The 22,493-nt window shown below is 43.7% G+C and overlaps 1 protein-coding gene across 3 annotated transcripts in view; it reads right to left on the bottom strand.

The window, feature by feature from the left end:
- The window catches only part of SH3KBP1 (SH3 domain containing kinase binding protein 1), a 409,330-nt gene that overhangs the window by 214,942 nt on the left and 171,895 nt on the right, over positions 1–22,493 (bottom strand). For all 3 annotated transcript variants that reach the window (XR_004539909.1, XM_033949043.1, XM_033949044.1), the window contains one exon: positions 6,124–6,230. Coding sequence is in view for 2 of the 3 variants with exons in the window: in XM_033949043.1 (XP_033804934.1) it covers positions 6,124–6,230 (107 nt within the window). In the remaining variant the exon portion in view is untranslated. The remainder of the gene's footprint in view (positions 1–6,123; positions 6,231–22,493) is intronic.

Raw genomic sequence — 22,493 nt, 5'->3', positions numbered from 1 at the left:
TTAGATCAAAACAAACAAAAAACCCCATCTACAGTATGAATTAAAAGCACTGTGTAACCCATAAAATACTACACAAGATGGGTCCGAAATAAACAGGTTGCATCAAGGGCTTTACATTAAATGTATTACAATATTCCAGTAAATAACAGACTTATATACTTATAACTTATATACTTCTCCTGCTTTTTGTAATTTATGTTAAAATTCTTCACACAGTGACATGATGGGGATTCAGTGAAGAATAGTTTGCATAACTGAGGCCTGATTTAAAAAGAGCACTGAAGTCTCATTTCAGCACGACTACTTTATTTTATTTTACTTCTAGCAGTCATATGCTCAAGAAAAGAGCAATATTTTTTAAAGAATGCAAAACTCAAAGATGCTGTAGAAAGACAGACAAAAAAATAGGCAGGTTTATAAAATCAGAATGATTTATAACCTGGCAAGATATAATATGAACAGAAAATGCACCCCTTGAAGGAAATAAATTATCTCTATTGCTGCTGGGATAACAAATATGGATTTATCATTTACTCTTTCAGATGCCAAAACAGCTCCTTGCTGTAAATGAAGTGAGCAGAGGCAATCCTTTTCATTGTCTGAGGCACAGGGAGACATCATAGAAACATAGAACATGACGGCAGAAAAGGGCCGATGGCCCAACAAGTCTGCCCACTCAAGAACCCTCCCTCCAGCTAGTCTGCCTGCTCAAGGAGCCTTCTTCCCTGGAGTATCTATCGATTGAGCATAACTCCGTAGTACTCCCACCTGTTTGCCCCATCGACTCTTGAAGTCGAGCACGTTACTGGCCTCAACCACCTGCTGGGGAAGATCATTCCATCAATCAATCACCCATTCAGTGTAGAAGTATTTCCTGGCATCTGCATGAAATCTTCCTCCCTTAAGTTTTAGTGGAAGCCCATAGAGCCTGCTACATGGTTAGCATAGACTGAAAAGGGCTGATTCTGTATAGGACGTCGGTCTCAGTGGCCGCCTAAGAAGCAGCTGAGAATCGTGTATCGGCGTCCTATACAGAATCGCATCTAACTAAAAATACAGAAGCCTTACCCTCCGATTCTTTAACTGGGGCCCATGTCACAAGCACCAGTTACAGAATTGTGCCTCAAATAGAAACATGATGGCAGATAAAGGCCAAATGGCCCATCTAGTCTGCCCAGCCGCAGTAACCATTATCTCTTTCTCTCTCCGAGAGATCCCACGTGCCTATCCAAGGTCCTTTTGAATTCAGACACAGTCTCTGTCTTCACTACCTCTTCTGGGAGACTGTTCCACGCATCTACCACCCTTTCTGTAAAAACGTATTTCCTTAGATTGCACCTGAGCCTCTTAACTTCATCCTATGCCCTCTCATTGCAGAGTTTCCTTTCAAATGAAAGAGACTTTGACTTATGCGTATTTATATTACATAGGTATTTAAAAGTCTCTATCATATCTCCCCCTCTCCCGCCTTTCCTCCAAAGTATACAGATTGAGATCTTTAAGTCTGTCCCCATATGCCTTATGATGAAAACCACATACCATTTTACACTTCCCCTTCCCCATTCGCGGTTTCGGCAATCGCAATTTCACATATTTGTGATTTTTGGGGGGAGGGGGAATAAAGAAAAAAAAACCCATTGTTAAGTCTTCCCCCCAGCATCCCGGCCTTACCTGGTGGTCTAGTGGGCTTTCGGGGCAGGAGCAATCTTCCTACGCTCCTGCCCCGTGCAGACTGCCATTACGAAATAGCTGTAGGGAGTTCCCGTCGTAGTCTCGAGAGACTATGGGAACTCACAGCAGCCCAGCAGCCATTTCCTAATGGCGATCTGCACAGGGCAGGAGCATAGGAAGATCACTCCTGCCCCGAAAGCCCGCTAGACCACCAGGTAAGGCCGGGAAGGCGGGAGGGAGGCGGGGGTGGGTCAGAGCAGATATTCGCGGTTTTTCACCATTTGCGGTCTGGCTCTGCCCCTATCCCCCGTGAATCCAGAGGGAGAAGTGTAGTAGCCTTCCTCTGGATTGACTCCATCCTTTTTATATCTGTTTGAAGTAGACACAACCGGCTGAGCTGATTGCGACAAGGGAATCCCCAATCAGCTGAACCGACAGGACTCCCCAAAGCCACAGCTTTGAGGAGTTCTGCAGGCTCAGCTGATCAAGGGGGAGGGGGAGATGAGAAATAACTCTGCCGTGATCAGTTGAGTCGGCTGCAGCAGGGGACCCCCTGTCAAGTACCCCCAAAATTGGCAGGAGGGATGTCTACTTCCTCCAGCTGCCTAACTTCCTGAACAGCCAAGACCCCCCCCCCCCCCATATCTGAGAATGGCAGGACAAATGCCCTCAGCCACCAACCCTTTCTATCCTCTGAACCCTCCTCCCCTTCCTGTTGAAGACTAGCAGGAGGGATGCCCACTCCTTCCTGCTAACACCTCCCCAGAACCCCCGACACCCCCCCAGACACCCCCAAACCTGCAGACCCCTTCCCCAGCACTCACCCCGACACCCTCATATCTTTGTCAAAGAAAGGCCAGCCAGAGGGATGCTTACTCCTTCCAGCCGGCAGGCCCGTTTCTTCAGACTGGCGGGCCTTCTCCTTCCCAGTCCATCCTGGGATGCACTGGGGAGAGGTTTAAGGCCCTGATTGGTTCAGTTGCCTAAAGCCCCTCCTATAAGAGGGGCCATAGTCACCTGGGCCAATCAGGGCCTTAGGTCTCCTTCCCAGTGCATCCTGGGATGTAATGGGCAGGGCCTAAGACTTCGATTGGCCAGGTATCTGGTCAGTCGGGAGTCTTAGGCCACACTCATTGAATACCAGGATCAGCTGAGCCAGCTGTAGCAGGGAACCCCCAGACAAGAACCCACAGAGGAGCCGTGGTTTCGGGGAGTCCTGATGGCTCAGCTGATTATTTTAACATTTGAAATGTAGGCCAGAGTGGCTAGACAGGTATTATGGCAATTGAAGAATAGAGGGGAAATGGGAGTGCCCAATTTTGAATTATATCATAAAGCTGCACAATTACAAATTTTAGTTGCATGGATGACTAGAATATCTAAACCTTGGGTTCCAATGGAATAAAAATTAATGTTTACTGTGCTATTATAGGCTATACCATGGCTTTCTATAGAACAATTGCTTATTTAACTTGTGGTCCTGGCTAGATATACAAGCAAAAATGTTTCTGCAGCAGCAATATTTTGGACTCAGTGCAATTTTATACAGTCAAACCTCGGTTTGTGAGTAACGCGGTTTATGAGTGTTTTGCAAGACAAGCAAAACACTCCAGCAAATTTTAACTCGCAAAACGAGCGTTGTCTCGAAAAACGGGCGTATACGCGCATGTCATTTATAAGCACGCACAACATCGATATGCCACGCTCATTGACATTGTGCACGTCTATACGTAATGCGTGCGTACGTGGTCATTTAGTAGAGCGGCGCTCGTAGCAAGTCTAGCACCCCGCACAGTTTGTGGGGAAAAAAAATATAGGTTCCCACCGGCACCCTGCACATCTTACGCTCACGTCCAATGAACACATCCTAAAAGCGTACCACATCCTGTGCATCTTACTCGCACGTTTTGTGTGTGCATCATACACACAGGAGCAGCAGCACCGTGGAGCCACCCAGGCTGTGGCTCTTCCTCTGGCTGCACGACGTCTTTCTCCTTTTTATTTCATATATTACAGTATTATTAAAGTTTTGGGGTTGCGGAACGTATCGTCTGGGTTTCCATTATTTCCTATGGGGAAATTCGCTTTGATATACGAGCATGCTTCTGGAACAAATTATGCTCGCAAACCAAGGTACCACTGTATTTGTATTTTATTTGTATTTATAGACCGCTCTTTGGTACAACAGCATAGTGGTTTACATAATATAAAACAGAAGGAAATGAACTCAATCTTCAAAAGAAAAGTAAAATGATAAAAATTCAATAAGCAATAAGTAAAAAGTATACAAGATAAAATAAATAACATAAAATTATAAAAAAATATACATATAATTATAAAAATATAAAGACTTCGACTGCAAATCTCTCCCAAAGTGTTCGCACTTTTTACTCAGAAAGCTTAATCACGGCACTGTACCGAGTACTGGTGGTATGTTCTAATCTAGTGCTCTCAACCTCGTGGCCCGGGGACCACATGCGACCCACCAGGTACTATTTTGAGGCCCTTAATATGTTTATCATAATCACAAAAGTAAAATAAAACAGTTTCTTGATCATATGTCTCTTTAGCTATAAATTGCAATATTATTATTAAGACTTAGCCAAAAAGAAAGATTTATAAACTATATAGTTTTACTTCATACAAAATTTGTCATTTCTTTAATAAGACATTAACCATTTTTTTCTGAGGCCCTCCAAGTACCTACAAATCCAAAATGTGGCCCTGCAAAGGGTTTGAGTTTGAGACCATTGTTCTAATCCTTCTACATAATAAATGAAGAAATGGGAGCAAGACCCAGGTGAGACACTGGATCTAGATATATGAATAAGCTTTAGAGGGCTCTTGAAGGTTTCTTTAGCCAGTAGTTTGAATGAATAGGTACAAATATTACGGTACTATACACCAAAATGATTGAGCTTGATTTATAACAATGTCAGTCCACAGTGTTGGAGACACTAATGCAGATGGAGACTTATCGTGTTTGGTGGACCTATCCTCAAGTACACAAAGTTTTTGGAATCACCTTTTGCAAAACATCGTCTATTACACATAAAACCCCAGCATTTATCAAAAGATAAGACATATTCTTGCCTGTAACCTGTTTACACCTAGCAAGATGCTCATTGTTTCATGCTGAAAGAAACAACACCCACCCACCATGACTCAAGCGCTGAGGACATGTGACTGTCTGTTTTATAATGAAATTAAAAACTTTAAAATATGGGCATTTACATCTCTTTCATAAGGTTTGGGACATTTATGTACAGTAGAGATTTTCCTTGCAATCGTTAAGCTAGAAATTATCAAATAAATGTGAAGTATTACAATGGGACAGTTTTGCCTTGCACATGATATCTCGTTTGTATATGGTAAACCCAGAGAGGTCAGGGGAGGCCTGGCATTGGAAATTCTTTGGATAGATTGGGGAAGCTGGTTATTTGTAATAAGAATGGACATTTGTTACTGTAATTCTTTGCTGACATTTGTATGGTTATAAATGATAAATAAATATAACCCCCTGCCCCCCCAAAAAAGCAAAGATACTTACTTACCTGTAGTAGGTGTTCTTCAAGGATAGCAAGTATATATTCTCAAGTGGGCGACATCATCCACAAAACCCGGTACAGACACTGCCAAGTGCACTGTTACTTTAAATCTTAAGACAGTGCCCATACCGAGTGCGTGCATGTTACTTCCCACCCAACGCTGGCTTCTGGCGCCATCAATTCAGTAACGAAGCTAAGAAGCCAACATGGGGAGATGGGCGGGTTGCGAGAATATATGCCTGCTGTCCTCAGAGAACACCTACTACAGGCAAGTAAGTATCTTTGTTTTCTCCGAGGACAAGCAGGCATAATATTCTCACACGCGGGGATTCCCAGGTTGGCAGGATCATGTCTCTGGAAGAGCTTAAACACGGCATATACAGGAAGCTGGGTTCCACCAGCAGAACCAGTATAGGCAGGAACTACCAAGGATCACTCCGAGCTAGAACTCGAACCAACAAGAAACCTCTGAGTAGAGTTCACAGAACGTAAGGATTCCATGGAACCCACTTTGGGAATCACTGGTGTAGACAATATAAATCTTTGTATTAATATTGGAATTCATCTTAACGCAGTGTGTAGTCGTATTTTCCATGCTCAACCCCTCTCTGCATTGCTGGGCAAGTAATGCGCACTTACAACCCACAGTAACCATGTGGTTAGGCTCAGAAAAGCTTTCTGCGTTGGCTTCTTACACTGTAAACTCTGAGGGGGGCAGGGAATTTCTCAAACCTGAATTAATATTAATGCTTTTAAGATGCCTCGAGCATTATTTGGAAAGGCAGGCTAAAAAAAAAAAAAATCCAAATCATTATCTGCGTTATTACATCGTACAGCGCTGCATGCGCAGACGACATTATAGATAGGTAAAAAAATATATACATTCAGGGTACAGAGTACTCACTTCTCCAAGAACTTCAATAATTTCACCAACTTTCAACTCCAGCTCATCTTCATTTTGAGGCATGTAACTGAAAGCCACTTGACATCTTCTCTGCCGGGTCTTGTCACCTGAATGTAGAAGCAAAAATGAAAATCACATTTAACGAGAGAGAGTGTGGCGCAGCCTCAGCACCCTGGGGTTCTGGGTTCAAACCCACGCTGCTCCTTGTGACCTTGGGCAATTAACTTAATCCCCCCATTGCCCCAGATTCATTAGCTAGATTGTGAGCCCACCGGGACAGACAGGGAAAAATGCTTGAGTACCTGAATAAACTCATGTAACTGTTCTGAGCTCTCCTGGGAGAACAGTATTGGAAATTGAATAAATAAATAGTGTGAAAAGTTTTAGCCTCTGATAAACAGAGCTGGGATTATGACTTCATAATGCCTCATTCCACCAATGACTAAGAGCCAAGCTCATCAGTGATGTCACAAAGGCTTGATTGTCCTATACTTAGAGCTCACTTTTACTTCATTTTGATTTCTAGAGTGGTGCAGTGGTTAAAGCTACAGTCTCAGCACACTGCTCCTTGTGACCCAGGTACATATTAGATAGATTGTGAGCCCACCGGGACAGAAAGGGAAAAATGCTCAGGTTCCTGAATAAATTCGTGTAAATCGTTCTAAGCTCCCCTGGGAGAATGGTGTAGAAAGTTGAATAAATAGTGTGAAAAGTTTCAGCCTCTGATAACTAGATCTGGTATTGTGACATCATAATGCCTCATTCCACCAATGCCTAAGAGCCAACCTCATGAGTGATGTCACAATAGCTTGACTGTCCTATACTTGGCTCACTTTTGCTACATTCTGAATTCAGAATAGTGGTTAAAGCTACAGCCTCAGCACCCTGAGGTTGTGGGTTCAAGCCCACGCTGCTCCTTGTGACCCTGGGCAAGTCACTTAATCGCCCCCATTGCCCCAGGTGCATTAGATAGATAGTGAGCTCACCGGGACAGACGGAAAAATGCTTGAGTACCTGAATAAACTCATGTAAACCGTTCTGAGCTCCCCTGGGAGAACGGTATAGAAAATTATATAAAATTAACATTGGTACACATTTTCTGCATAACTGGCCGATAGGTATGACACGTAATAAATCCAGGATGGAATCTGGGTGCTGATCCCAGGACTCTTGATGAAAGTAGTATAAAGTCTAGAGCTTCGCACATCTGTTTTCCACCCTGCAAGAGAGCTCCGAGTGGGTCATCCTTCCAATGGCTTAGTAAGGGGGGGGAGGACAGACTGCCCCAGGTGCAATGTTGGTGGGTACACCGGTACCCCTCCTCCTTTCTGCCCCCCTCACCTCTTCCCACTCCTCCCCTCGCCACGCGCTCCCCCTTCCCTTCCCCGTACCTCTAGCTATTCACCACAGTGAGCAACAAAAACTTCAACGTGCTCCCCGCGACTGCGTCATCTCTCCCGCCACGCAAAGCTTCAACGAGAGAGAAGAGAGGATCACGAGGAGCATGTTGACGTTCACTGCTTACAGCAATGAACAACTAGAGGTACGGGGGGAAGGGATGGGGTGCACGTATAGTGGGAGGAGGGAGATCGGGGAAGAAGCGGGGGGGAGGGGGCAGAGATAAGGGCGGGGGAGAGACGACGACGCTCCCGGGCGCCTCTCGCCCTCGTTATGCCACTGCATCCTTCCGAGCCATTTGCCCAGTGGTCAAGCAGATAAGATTTCTAATGGTTAGTGTAGTGGGTGAGAACCTAGGGAACTGGGTTCAATTTCCACCGCTACTCCCTGTGATTCTGGGCAGATTGTGAGCCTGCTACGAACAAAGAGTACCTTCATATAGTCTATGTAAACCGCTTTGATTGTACCCACAGAAAGGCGACATAGTAGAGGTGTGGCCTAGTCAGTGGCGTAGCGAGGATGGGAGGCGCCTTCCATCTCCTCCACCTGTCGAGCGCGCTCCCCTTCCTTTCCCCTGTACCTGTTTAGCTTTTCCCCCCCTCCGGCGCAAGCAGCATCTCTAACTTGCTGCCCACACCGTCATCAACTTTCCTTCTGACATCACTTCCTAGTCCTAGAAGTGATGTCAGAGGGGAAAGCCGTGGCAGGTGTGAGGAGCAGGTTGGAACTGCTGCTCGTGCCGGCAAAGAGCTACAGCTACGGTGGGGGTGAATTGAACGTGCGCAGGGTGGGGGGTGTAGTGGGAAGGAGGGGGTGGTGGAGAGGAGCCAGCACCCCCACCAGGATGGTACCCAGGACAGAGCAGTCTGCCCCTCCCTCTTACTACACGCTACTGGGCCTAGTGGTTAGAGCTGGTTCCTCAGCACACTGAAGTTGTGAGTTCAAATCCCTGCCTGCTCTTTGTGACTCTGGGCAAGTCACTTAACCCTCCATTGTCCCGGATACCACAGTTAAACTGTGAGCCTGTTGGGACAGACAGGAGTGCCCGATTTCTATTCAATGTATTGTAAACCGCTTTGGGTGAATATCTTCATTAAAAAGGCGGTTAAAAACCCAGATAATTAATTTTAAAAATATCACGTCTATACAGGTCAAAGTTTTAAAAAATATGATTTTAGGCAGCTCTGTTCCCACCTCACCCTCACCAGAATAACTCACAGAAGGGAAAAAAGCACAAAACAAGATTATAAAAGTGAGAGATGGCCACGCAAGCGCTGCCAAGTTATGCTGGCTCAGTCTGCAAAAATGATCAAACGGGTCATTCGCGTTCCTGCCTCAGTAAGCAAAAGATAGCCAGAGTCAGAGCTTCACTATGCCCCAACGAGCCTGGGCAGACTGGAGAGTCTTGGAATGCTGTACAGAGCGTGAAAGGCTGAGATAAGAGCACCATGGTGGAAATTATTTTTTTTGCTGTCGCAAGTCAGCGTGGCCTGCTGAAGAGCTAGAAACAGGTTCTGGGTTACTGTGAGAACAGAGCTGCTGTGCAAAAAACAAGAATTGTTAGTATGTGCAAAGCAGCATGAGGATAGTTGCCTTTAACTCGGAAAAAGGCCATCAATTTTAGCGTGTTTATACAGTAGATTCCTACAGACTAATCTTCAGGCTAAAGAAATTTGATCACGTGACACCCTACTACCAGCAGTTGCATTGGCTACCGATGGAAGCACGCATAAAGTTTAAGTACGCCTGCCTCCGCTTCAAAGTACTATACGGACTAGCCCCTAAATACATAACTGACCTTTTCTCCTTCTCAGCCAACAGACACAAGAGAAGCTCACATTCGAACTTCGTTTCCCCCCCAGTTAGAGGATGTAAACTGAAAAAAACACCATGAACACCTTCTCTCACATCAGGTAGCATTATGGGGTAAAGATCTAGAACAGTGGTTCCCAACCCTGTCCTGGAGGACCACCAGGCCAATCGGGTTTTCAGGCTAGCCCTAATGAATATGCATGGAGCAGATTTGCATGCCTATCACTTCCATTATATGCAAATCTCTCTCATGTATATTCATTAGGGCTAGCCTGAAAACCAAATTGGCCTGGTGGTCCTCCAGGACACGGTTAGGAACCACTGATCTAGAACAATTGCTTTCGCCCATTACTTATGAGGAATTCAGGAAGTGTCTAAAAACATACCTGTTCCTGAAGTTATCTAGACAACTGACCCGTACATCTCTTTCTCCTCAATAATGGTTTTCTTGACCTATTAATCACTTTCTTCCACCTCTCTTAAGTTTAATCAATTTGTACCTTCTTTTAATCTTTTGTAAACTGCATAGAACTTCACGATATTGTGGTATATAAACTGTTATTATTATTATTATTATTACAGAAATCCTGTTCTGCATACCGTCAATTTTCATTAAAGATCAGTGCTTTCAGAAACCCCTTTCACTAGCTGGAATGTCTCACAAGCGGCTGAGATTAACGCCATCACCCCTTAAGATTGCCACGCCGTCGACTTTTAAAACTGCAACTTCTTTAAAAAGGACTTGCAACGAACCATGTAAAGGGGGGCAGAAAAACTGACAAGAGGCAGGTGGCACTTCACAGACCAGCCAGTTTATTGAGGCAGAGCTTTCGATAACTAAAGACCACACGTAGCAAATGCACCGAAGCCCGTAGGAATTTAACAGGGCTTCGGTGCATTTGCCATGGGGGGGAATTGCTAGTGCGGCTTTGTAAAAGGAGCCTTAAATCTGTTAATCTATAAAGTTCCAACCTACCTCTGTCAAAGGGGCCTTTTACTGTGTTTCAAACAAAGAACGTATAAGACCCCAAACAAGTCAGGTTTTCAGCTTGTAAAAAATAATGTGCATTAACCACATGCAAATATTACTAGTATTTATTATTTCTATAGCGCTCAAAGGCGTATGCAGCTCTGCACATTTTAACATACAATAGACAGTCCCGTCTCAGAAGAGCTTACAATCTAATTTAGACAGTTTGCGATACACTGCTGTACACCTGTTTGGGGGGTCCTCTAGAAAAGGATTGGGATTTGATATACTGTTTTGACAAGGTATATTAAGGGCTAGACTCAAAGCTGGCCGATCCGTGGCTGAGTCTTCTTGGGCGATCGATTCAGCAAGCCTCCTCGTGCAAATTAATGCAATCGGAGGCACACCCCACAATCACTGAACGGATCGTTGCAGAGCGATTGGGACACATGCGCGGACCATCTTATTTTCCTGTAGATAGTCCGCGCATGCGTTGGCTCTCAGCACAGGCGTACGCAAGAAACTCAACAAATACAAACTATGTGGTGAGGGAATTGTCCAGGGACATCTGCTGAAGCGACCTCAAGAGACAGCGCCACATCCAATAAAGTGGAGAAAATAAGACCTCAGAGACCATGCTCCTCACAGTATGCAAGAAGCTGCTGAAAAGTTTGTGGGAGGGGGAGGGGGGATCGAGGAGGCTAGATCCAAGGTAAAAGGGACGAAGGGCAAGGCAACTTGGATGAGAGGCTAGGCCAGCAAATAGCAGACACGTGCACATGCCCTAGCCAGAACGTGAAACCTGCCCCGACTCTCCTGCTCTCTGCTGTCCTTCCCCGCAGTGCGAGCCCATAGTTTTAAAGCGGGGCTGCACTGCGGGGAAGGGCGGCAGAGAGCAGGAGAGTCGGGGCGGCACTTTTCCCCCATAGAGAATCAGACTTGCTGCTTAAACACACGAGGTAGGCAGGGCGGCAGAGAGTAGGGTTTTTTTCTGGGCTGCAGGGCTGGTATTTCAGCACGGGAGAGAGCAGGAAAGGAGTGAGCGACTGGTCCTCATCAGTTTCGGATCCTGGTTTCGGATCGGCCAGCCCAGTCGGTGTGGCTGAAAAATGTGGGTGAATCGCTGCCTTCCTAGATTTGCATGCCATTTCCCTTATTTGCATGCTCGGATTGGGTGTGGACAGGATTGGCCAGAAGGTTGGTGAATCGGGTCGGGCTCACAAAGGGGTCGCAAACCGATTGGTACACGATCGGTTTGCTTAGTGAATCTAGCCCTAAGTGGTTTACAATCAAATACTCAAGTAATTTTCCCTGTCTGTCCTGGTAGGTTCACAGTCTATCTAATGTACCTGGGGCAGTGAAGGATTAAGTGACTTGCTCAGGGTCACAAGGAACAGTATGGTTTTTGAACCCACAACCTCAGGGGGCTAAGGCTAAAGCTGTACCTCTAACCACTACGCCACGCTCTCATGAACCACTGTTCTTCTCCGATAGGTGAGAACAGTAGCAGCCACTGTTTTTGGCTGTATAGTACAGGGAGAGAGTGAGGGTTTTTCTCTATTGCCTTGGCTACAAGCTTTAAAATCCGTCTGTCAGTGCATGAAATACTGTACAGGATTCTGCATTATGTTTTAAGGGCGTGAACAGTATTTTTTAAAATCGTGTTTTGGTTTTTTTATTCATGAGGATTTATTTGTTTCATTTATATGAAATGGAAAACCCAACATTTTAAAAAAAGGACCCTGAAGGAGACCAGGACACAGTGGCAGCTGCATTGAATGGCCAAGGGCATTTTTTTTTTCCTGTTTGTTAGGCTAGCACTGCTCTGCTTGCTAATGATTAATAAATATTGCAAATTAAAGAAACCTGTCAAGACAAGACCACACTCAAACTGTCTCATATATACAATTTTTTTTTCTTTTTTTGTTTGCTCAAAAGCATGATAGTGATCAATTCCACATTGTGAGGTACATGTAAACATGGGGAGCATAACTAATGGCGATGATACCAATTTAAAATGTTCGGTAGTGTCATGTACAAAAAAATGGAATACATCAAAAAATGTTCCTAAAAATTAATTTTATAGTATAAAAATATCAATACAGTATAAACTCGTTATAACGGACTTCAAGGGACCTGGAAAAGCAGTCTGTTATATCCAGAGTTGCGTTTTTTTTTAAAACTTTATTTAGGTCAAATTGAAACAACATACAATCAATGAACAACAGTCACTGTACAAGCATATCAGCAACATCAATAACAAAACTCAGCAAAACACGAAATGATTGCAAAACCAGAACACTAAAAGATGTTCTAAGGCATTATGTCATACTGTACTGGAAAGAAAATACTCTGTCATTTTCTTCTGGGCTACATTTTGATACTATATCACTGGCACGCGCCTTGTAGACGGAGTCTGTATGTCCGTTATAGCCAAACAAATTTACAGCTAAAAGCGGCTCTGGGGACCAAACTGGTTGTCCGTTATATGCGATTATTTTCTGTATGTTTATAAAGGCGCACTGCCGGGACCAGCAGACCTTGTCCGCTATAGGCAAGGTTCCGTTATAAGCAAGTCCGTTATAACGAGATTATACTGTATACCCATATTTTTCACTATCCTCCCCTAAGCCACTGTAAAATAAAATTTGGTCTTGGCACACAAGAAACTCAACAAATACAAACTATATAGTGAGAGAATTGCCCAGGGACATCTGCTGCATCAACCTCAAGAGACAGCACATCAAATAAAGTGGAGAAAATAAGACCTGAGACCATGGTCCTCACAGTATACAAGAGGCTGCTGAAAAGTTCTCAGCCCAAGAAGAGAATGATGTGGAGCCACGAAACTTACAAGTTATTCCACACTTTTTTTGACACTTTAAATTTCAGTGAGGCAAATGCATCTAATAAACGGGCACAAGTATAGGGAAACCAAGCCATTGTGACATCACCGATGAGGCTGGCTCTTAGGCATTGATGGAATGAGGAATTATGACATCACAATAGGAGAGGAGCTGCTGAAAAGTTCTCAGCCCAACCAAGGAGAGAAGGATGTGGAGCCATGAAACTTACAAATTGATTCCATACTTTTCTTGAAATTTTTAATTTCAATGATATGAAATGAAATGAAATGAAAAGTGCCAAGAAAAGTGTGGAATAAATTTGTAAGTTTCATGGCTCCACATCATTCTCTTCTTGGTTGGGCTGAGAACTTTTCAGCGGCTCCTCTTATTGTGATGTCATAATTCCTCATTCCACCAATGCCTAAGAGCCAACCTCATCGGTGATGTCACAATGGCTTGGTTTCCCTATACTAGATGGTAATAAAGGAACTGCTACAATCATAGGTAGCCCCCCAACCCCCCTGCCCAAAAAAAAAAACCTCCACTTAAGAAGGGGATATGATTTCTGAGCTACTGCTGCAGTTTTCCCATCCTTTCCCCTTCATGTCTACCAGTTTCTCTGGCTTCAGCAACTTCCTTCCAGGTTTCCTCAATCATAGACCAGCTCCCGTAGCTACTGTCATATCTTTGATAGATTAGGCCAGTACAATGCCTCATTGCCATGCTGGGTCTGCAGATGGTGACACATTCAGCCAGCATGATGCTCCAGTGAGTCATGGGTCAATAGAGTTCCTCGAAACGGCTTGAATCTTTTAACACCCTCCTCATCTTGATGAACTCGGAGAACTCTGCAGCTGTCGTGGCTTCATCTCCACCACACACAGGAACATCAAGAGAAAGTTCCTCTGGATGCCTACATGCAGTGCCTAAAAAGTCTTATGAATGAGCAGTGGGCCCTAGGCCTCTTTACTTCTTGGGCAAAAATACACCATTGGACACTGAGAAGGGAGGGGGCTGACTGGGATGAACATGTACAGTATACAGAGAAGAAAATGACATAGGAATGGTGTAAACGTCTCTAGTAACATACTCTAATGGCAAATCCAACTCTGTACCTAGGACCACTAAAGCATGTCTGAGACGGTAAACTTGAAAGGTCACTTGGACACACAAAGTCAGAGGCGTGAAGAAAGTACAAGAGGTTTATTTACAGCATGCCGGACTCTAGTGCAGTGAACAGCCTGCTTACCAGAGTGTTAGAAACAGGAAATGCACGGACTTTTATGCCCTTTCACTAAACATATGCAAACTAATACATGCAAAAACTACAACTTTTCATTTGTTACTTCCTTAACTTTTCTACAATTATTATTGGTCCTAAGCCAGCACTTATGATAGGTTCAGGGATACAATTTATAGTCCTATAGCAGTGGTCTCAAACTCAAACCCTTTGCAGGGCCACATTTTGGATTTGTAGGTACTTGGAGGGCCTCAGAAAAAAATAGTTAATGTCTTATTAAAGAAATGACAATTTTTAACGAGGCAAAACTCTTTTATAGTTTATAAATCTTTCCTTTTGGCTAAGTCTTTCAAATAATATTGTAATTTATGGCTAAAGAGACATATGATCAAGAAACTGTTTTACTTTACTTGTGTGATTATGATAAACATACCGAGGGCCTCAAAATAGTACCTGGCAGGCCGCATGTGGCCCCCGGGCCGCGAGTTTGAGACCACTGTCCTATAGGGAGCTAGCTCATTTCTCTGCTTATCTAAATCTTACATGTACAGGAGGGTAGGGTACATCATGGCTCAAACTCTTATCTATTTAGCTTACAATGTGGTAAGGTAGGGACATACATTTTAGGCAGATGAGGTCAATAGATTATACACTGTTTTCAGCTATGTAGGCCAGAGCAGTATTTCAAACAACAGTTAACCATTTCATGACCCTACAAACTGATCTGCAATTCTGCACCCAGGACAGCATTAAATTCCAGATAAAAATATCCAAAAGCTTTCATCTAATAGATACAGAACAGCATAAAAATATACTGTGAGTACCGGTAAATATATAGCAGCATACAAATGGAGAGCAAAGATTTTTTTTTTCCAGGAAGACAGGTAAAATTTATGAGGTGCCAACTTTAATTACAGCAGGCAAAAGCTAGGTAGGATGTGTCAAAACATTTTGAGGGCTTTGGAAGAAATGTGACGCAGCTCATGATGAGGCATGGTATAGTCCGAGAGACAAGTCTGATGACAAAAATCAGTCTTCACAAGCAAGGCCTATATGTCCAAATTGACAGCCATCTCAGCAGGCAGTGAGAAAAAATTCGACTTCAGATGCCTGATTTTTCGTTGACAAGCATGGCAAATTATGTGAAATGAGGTGGGGGTGTTTATTCATTTTAAAAAAATGCAAATGTGCAAAAAGTATTTTTCAAAAGATGAGCACTATCAAAAGTTTTAAAAAAAATATGCAAAATGGAGCTCACCCTAGGGCTGTAGATGTTTTGTGTTTCAAGAATTCATATTCAGCTACTTGTCCATCAGGGCTGGTGCAACCTGGAGATGGTGTGCTCAGGTGGCAGTACTAGTTAGCCAATGGATAGTACCAAGGGTGTGCCTCAAAGCAGATGCCTACCCAGTTCCTAAGCCAGAGGCGTTTACCTCATTTAATTTAAGCATGCCGTCTAGGAAGAGAGGATAGAAACAAACACAGCAGGGTTGGCAGAAAAAAAAAAAAGGACCAAACCAGTTGCATACTGTAAGAATGTTTGAATGAGCACGGAATGAATTACCTAGAACAGTGTTCTTCAGCCACCGGTCCATGGACCGGTGCCGGTCCACAGAAATTTCCTGCCGGTCCACAGGGCCGGCATGTGCATCAGGCCCAAAAACTATGTTCTTCAACTGCCGGTCTGCGGCGCGATCGATGCGTTGTTAATAAGATTATATTGTGTGTGTATATATGAAAAATGAATGGAAAAAATAGTGTTACAATTAGGACTATGGGGGCAGGGTCTGGGGTGGAGATTGGGTAGAGATGGGCAGGATCTGGCCCATGACTTAGCCCAGTGTTCTTCAACCGCCAGTCTGCGGACTGATGCCGGTCCACAAAATAATTATTTTATTTCTGCCGGTCCATAGGTGTAAAAAGGTTGAAGAACACTGACCTAGAACTTGCAAACTGAAACGTATACTGTTTTTGTATAGAAATAACTAACATAGCCACTGGTAAAAATCTAAAAACAAAAAAAAGAGAAGGAAGAACAATAGGATAAGGATAAAAAGGTAACAAAAAAATGCACAAAGAAAACCAGAGTGCACAATGTCATGAAAGTATAACAACCCAAAACCGTGCAAAGAGGCATATATAGGCAAAAAAAGGGACTAATTACAGTAAAAAAAATACTGTAAGAACATTCCAAAGCAATATACATACAGTCGACTCCACCTAAGTGCACGTCGGTAAGCCTACCACCATGGTCCTGTTTTTTACATTAAAGTCAATGGACGTAAACTCTGGATATTTGTAATTCTGATAAGCACACGATCCGCTTATGCGCACTGATGTCGTAGGTCCCACCTGTATTCTTTCACGTAACGTTCACTCTGCTTAAAAGCAATCGCGTAGATGAACCGTGTGTTTTGGAACAGCAGTCTAGGCCTGGCCATGTGTTCGAGCTTTCAGAACTGAAGCGTGGCGTCACGTGGACAGAAATCATTGTCTTTGGCTGAATGTGTCCACCATGCTGATGTCAGACGTCGCTTAGGCATTGTTATTACGCTTAGGCATTGTTATTATAGTACTTGTTCATAAATTGGAAGGGCCAGTCCCTTGAGAGTGGTATACTCCAGGTCCTTCTGCAGTTGCTCACATATGGTCTCCCAATTAAAGCGATAGAGACCTATACACCGCTTTCAAACGTAGCGAAGCTGTTGGCTTCAAGGTGCCTGCCTATTGAATATGAAAGCAACAAAAACCAAGGGATAATCACAAACTTCAAACGTGATTACAGGTCACTCGTCCTAAGATATGTGATGGCAGTGATCGGTGCAAGCACGGAATCCTGCCCCCGAGCTGCTGATCTTGCGAGAAAAATGACGGTGCTTGACTCTCTTGATATGGTACGCTGATTAAGCGCAAATGGCAAACCGGTCCGAAGGGCTTGCACTTAAGCGGAGTTGACTGTACTAGAAAGGTACACTAACTTAAAACCAAAAAAGGAGAAATTAGATAAGAACATAAGAAGTTGCCTCCGCTGAGGCAGACCCTAGGTCCATCCTGCTCAGCGGTCCGCTCCCGCGGCGGCCCACCATGCCCATTGCCTGAGCAATGGTCTATACCTATCTATACCCCTCAATCCCTTTTTCTTCTAGGAATCTATCCAAACCTTCTTTGAAACCATTTAATGTTTTCTTGTCTACAACAGCCTCTGGAAGCGCGTTCCATGTATCCACCACCCTCTGAGTGAAAAAGAACTTCCTAGCGTTTGTTCTAAACCTCTCCCCTTTCAACTTCTCCGAGTGCCCCCTTGTACTTGTGGTGCCCCTTAATTTGAAAAATCTGTCCCTGTCTACTTTTTCTATGCCCTTCAGGATCTTGAAGGTTTCTCTCATGTCTCCTCTAAGTCTCCGCTTTTCCAGGGAGAAAAGTCCCAACTGCTTCAATCTGTCGGTATATGGGAGATTTTCCATTCCCTTTATCAGTTTGGTTGCTCTTCTTTGTACTCCCTCAAGTACCGCCATGTCTTTCTTCAGGTACGGTGACCAGTACTGGACACAGTACTCCAGATGCGGCCGCACCATTGCACAATACAGCGGCATGATGACTTCCTTCGTCCTAGTCGTAATACCCTTCTTAATGATACCCAACATTCTGTTTGCTTTCCTTGAGGCCGTGGCGCATTGCGCTGATGCCTTCAGTGTTGCGTCTACCATCACTCCCAGGTCTCTCTCCAGGTTACTGACCCCTAGTGGTGTTCCCCCCATTTTGTATGTGAACATCGGGTTCTTTTTCCCCACATGCATGACCTTGCATTTCCCTATGTTGAAGCTCATTTGCCATTTTTCGGCCCACTTTTCCAGCTGCGTTAGATCCTTTTGGAGATCTTCGCAGTCTTCCCTGGTTTGAGCCCTGCTGTATAGTTTGGTGTCATCTGCAAATTTAATGACTTCACACTTGGTTCCCGCCTCTAGGTCGTTTATGTAGATATTGAACAGGAGCGGTCCCAGCACCGACCCCTGCGGAACTCCGCTCGTAACTCCTTTCCAGTCTGAGTAGTGGCCCTTTACGCCAACCCTCTGCTTCCTGTTTGCCAGCCAGTTTTTGATCCATCGGTGGACCTCCCCTTGTACCCCGTGGTTCCATATCTTTTTAAGCAGTCTCTCGTGTGGTACCTTGGCGAAGGCTTTTTGGAAGTCAAGGTAAATGATGTCTATAGATTCCCCTTTATCCACCTGGCTGTTCACCCCCTCAAAGAAGTACAATAAGTTTGTGAGGCATGACCTACCCTTGCAGAAGCCATGTTGACTCGGTTTTAGCTGCCCATTTTTTTCGATGTGCTCACAGATGCTGTCTTTTATCAGTGCCTCCATCATCTTTCCCGGGACTGAGGTCAGGCTCACCGGCCTGTAGTTTCCTGGGTCTCCCCTTGCGCCCTTCTTGAAGATGGGCATGACATTTGCTATTTTCCAATCCTCCGGGATCTCTCCGGTTTTTAAGGATAGGTTGCATATCTGTCAAAGTGGCTCCGCTATTTCGTCTTTTAGTTCCTTGAGTACCCTTGGGTGAATGCCGTCCGGACCTGGCGATTTAACCTTTGTGTTTGTGGCCATTAACCACGGTGGCCACAAACACAAAGGCAAATTGAATGACAAGATTAAAGATAAGTAAAAAAGTCACATTTTAAAAGATCTCAATGTGAAAGTATATAATTGAAAGGGCATTAAACAAACAAATAATGTCAAAAGGGAGATTTAAAATGGCCCCTGCAAATGAACAGAAAAAGAAACTAAGTGGTGAGTGGGACTGTACCCATCAACCTTGGAAACAAGAACCTTTATTAATAAAGATTCAAATAAAAACTAAGCACATATATAAAAATAAAAATACAGGGATAAAATGTCCTTAGTCTTTAGGGATCCAACACAGTCTGTGTTTCGGCCTCCAATTGGAGGCCTGACTCAGGGGTGATGAAGTCGGTCTGAAAAAATACATGTACATTACATGAATACAAGAATGCAAAAAAATACAAAATTACAATGATGTTAAGAGCGCAAAAGAGACAACATGGATACTTAAAATAACTTAAAATATTAGATGTAAATAATGAGGCCGTTAAATATAATCAACATCGATATAAACATCAAATCAAACCATAATGCATACAAAAAAAAAAATATCGCAGGAATAACAAAAACACTTAAAATATCATGAGGTGCAAAATAGAATCGGACACATTGCACCTAGGAAGAGAGGGCCACATAGCTGATGAGGAAAAAGCAAGAACAGGGAGAGAAATAAAAAGCTATAGACTATGCCAGGGATACGCCCGACTGATAATATCCTACAAGTTCTCTACTGTACTTGCTACTTACTTTTTTGCATAATAAATGTGTACCTATGCTAAAGGAAGTTTAACACATGTTGCTTGAGTTACTCTAATAGCAGTGATTCCCAAACCTGTCCTGGGGGCACCCCAGCCAGTAAGGTTTTCAGGCTATCCACAATGAATAGTCACGAGTTAGATTTGCATACACTGCCCCCCCCCCCAGTATGATTTTTAAAGGTGCTCCTAATATAAGTCCTACCCCAAAAATAAGCCCTAGTTAAGATCAGCCTCCAATGCCCCTCCCGACTGTCCCCGACTCCATCCCTGACACTGCTTTCTCCCCTCATGTGCATCTTTCCTCCCCTCTCCTCCATTCCCCTGCGCAGCATCTTTCTACCTCTCCCTTCTATCCCCCTGTGCAGCAGAACCCCACCGACCTTTCACCCATCCCCTTGTGCAGCATCTTTCCCTCCCTCCCATCCCCCTGTGCAGCAGAACCCCGCCGACCCTCCCAATGGTGAGGCCGACATACCTCCGCTCTGAGGCCTTCAAAAACAGCAGCGGCTTTTGATGTTAACTCTTGGGAATTTATGTTATATACATTATTGTAATTGCTGCGGACCGCCTCATAGCCCTCAACAGGCAGTATATAAAACACTGATACATAAATTAAACCAAAATAACCGAGCAACTAGATATGGCGGTAGAGAGGCGCTATGTCAAAGATTAAACAGAGTCAAGGAAGATACACGTTCTGCAGGAAACAAACTATGTTCTGGAATCTCTATGGATAGACATTCCATACATGACTGGGAGGAATAGCTGCTGGGGTATATTTCCCTCCGCTCAACCAGCAGGAAGAAATGAACTGTGAAATGCTCACGGAAAGTAGACAGGCTATTAAATGTTGACACACAACAGCAATGAGAGCACTCAATCTCTCATCGGGGCATGTCAGGAAGGTTACATTTCTAGATGTCATAAATGTCTACTTCATGGAGCAACTGATCTCATCGTTCACGGAAAGAGAGGATCTGGTTCAAGGTTTATAAACATCAGAAACATGCAATCAGCCCATCACTGGAAGTAAATTAATAATTTATTTACAAAATTTACCGACTTAGATGTCTTTCCTACCTTTGCTGTAAGCCCAAGTTGAGCAACAATAACTCGCCAATTATTTAATTATTCTCCCATGGGCGCTCAGAATGGTTTACATGAATTTATTCAGGTAATCAGTGGGGGGATAAGTGACTTGCCCATAGTCACAAGGAGCAGCGTGGGTTTGAACCCACAACCTCAGGGTGCTGAGGCTGTAGCTTTAACCACTGCGCCACACTCTCCCCTATCACTCCCCACAAAATAGCAACATAAAGACTACAATGACCCAAATAAATCACTCTTTAAGAGTCTTCAAACTGAAAACAGGTCCCATATCTGCCTCAACTTCTGGCGGAGTTTATTCCACAAAGAGAACATGACAATAGAAAAATAAACAGGTCCTTTCACGGACAGATGTGTGAACTCCGGTCCCGATACCTCCAACACCCTTTCTCCCTGCAATCACAAACTGAAGTTTAGTATATACAATCGTTGCTTATCTCACAAATAACTAGGCCCTATACCTGTCAAGACCCAAGTCAACATTACAGTCAAACTGGGAAAGGGGAAGCCTATTCTGAAATGATGGACTCCACCTTAACTGGGCTGGAACTAGGCTGCTGGCACTAACATTTAAAAAGGAGATAAAGCAGCTTTTAAACTAAAATGGGGAGATGGGGGAGGGAGAACACATGTAGCAGCGAGAACAATCCTTGAAGGATAGTAACAAAACAGGCTATAAGGGGCATCCCTGTAGAAACATTTCAGCATTAACCTTTTCCTATCATGTGTCCGGGACATTCCAAAAATTTCATTGCCATCGTGGATAAACAGTCTGTATGGACTAATAAAGAGCCAGGAACACAAAATATTTGAATTTACAGACTTATGACTTATTTACATTATGTTTACAATAGCCGCAAATGATAACGGTGAATAATACAAAACTTTGCTAAAATAATTACGATTGGAACCAGCGTAAGGTAAAATTTATTACGATAGGAAAAGGTTAAAGAAAGCCAGGAGTGTTTAAGGGGAAATCAGAGTAAAAGGTTACAAATTAACCCAAACAACTTCTAAGCAGCTCGCAGATGCAAGGAGTAACCACAATTTGAAGTGTCTGTATAAAAATGCTAGGAGCCTAAACAATAACATGGGTGAATTAGAACATTACAGCACTAAATGAAGAGGTATAATAGGCATCTCAGAGACCTGGTGGAAGGACAACCAATGAGACACACTATTATCAGGGTACAAATTATATCACACAATGATAGGGTGGGTCAAATTAGAGGGAGGTTTACACTATATGTTAAAGAAGGAACCAAGTCCAAGCAAAATAAAACTTCTGCAGGAAAACAGACAACCCTATGGAATCCTTATGGACAGAAATTCCATATGTGGAGGAAAAGAGTATACTGGTAGGGCTATGCTATCATCTGCCAGGTCAGAACAAACAGACAGATGAAGAAATGTTAACAGAAATTAGGAAATCTAGAAAATTTGGCAACACTATAGTGATTTCAATAGCCACCCACTAACAAGGATTAAGGGAAGATGATTATGTTGAAATTGCACCGTACTTTTACAGCAGATAAGTGTTCTTCTAATGAGTATAATATGTACAGGTTGGATTTAAGGACAGTGAATTGATGCTTGCACGGTTGAAATGATATTACTGCT

The sequence above is a fragment of the Geotrypetes seraphini genome, chromosome 6 (assembly GCF_902459505.1).
Source record: "Geotrypetes seraphini chromosome 6, aGeoSer1.1, whole genome shotgun sequence".
NCBI lineage: Eukaryota > Metazoa > Chordata > Amphibia > Gymnophiona > Dermophiidae > Geotrypetes > Geotrypetes seraphini.
The sequence above is the reverse complement of the archived record's forward strand: the minus strand, read 5'-3'. Positions and strand labels throughout refer to the sequence as shown.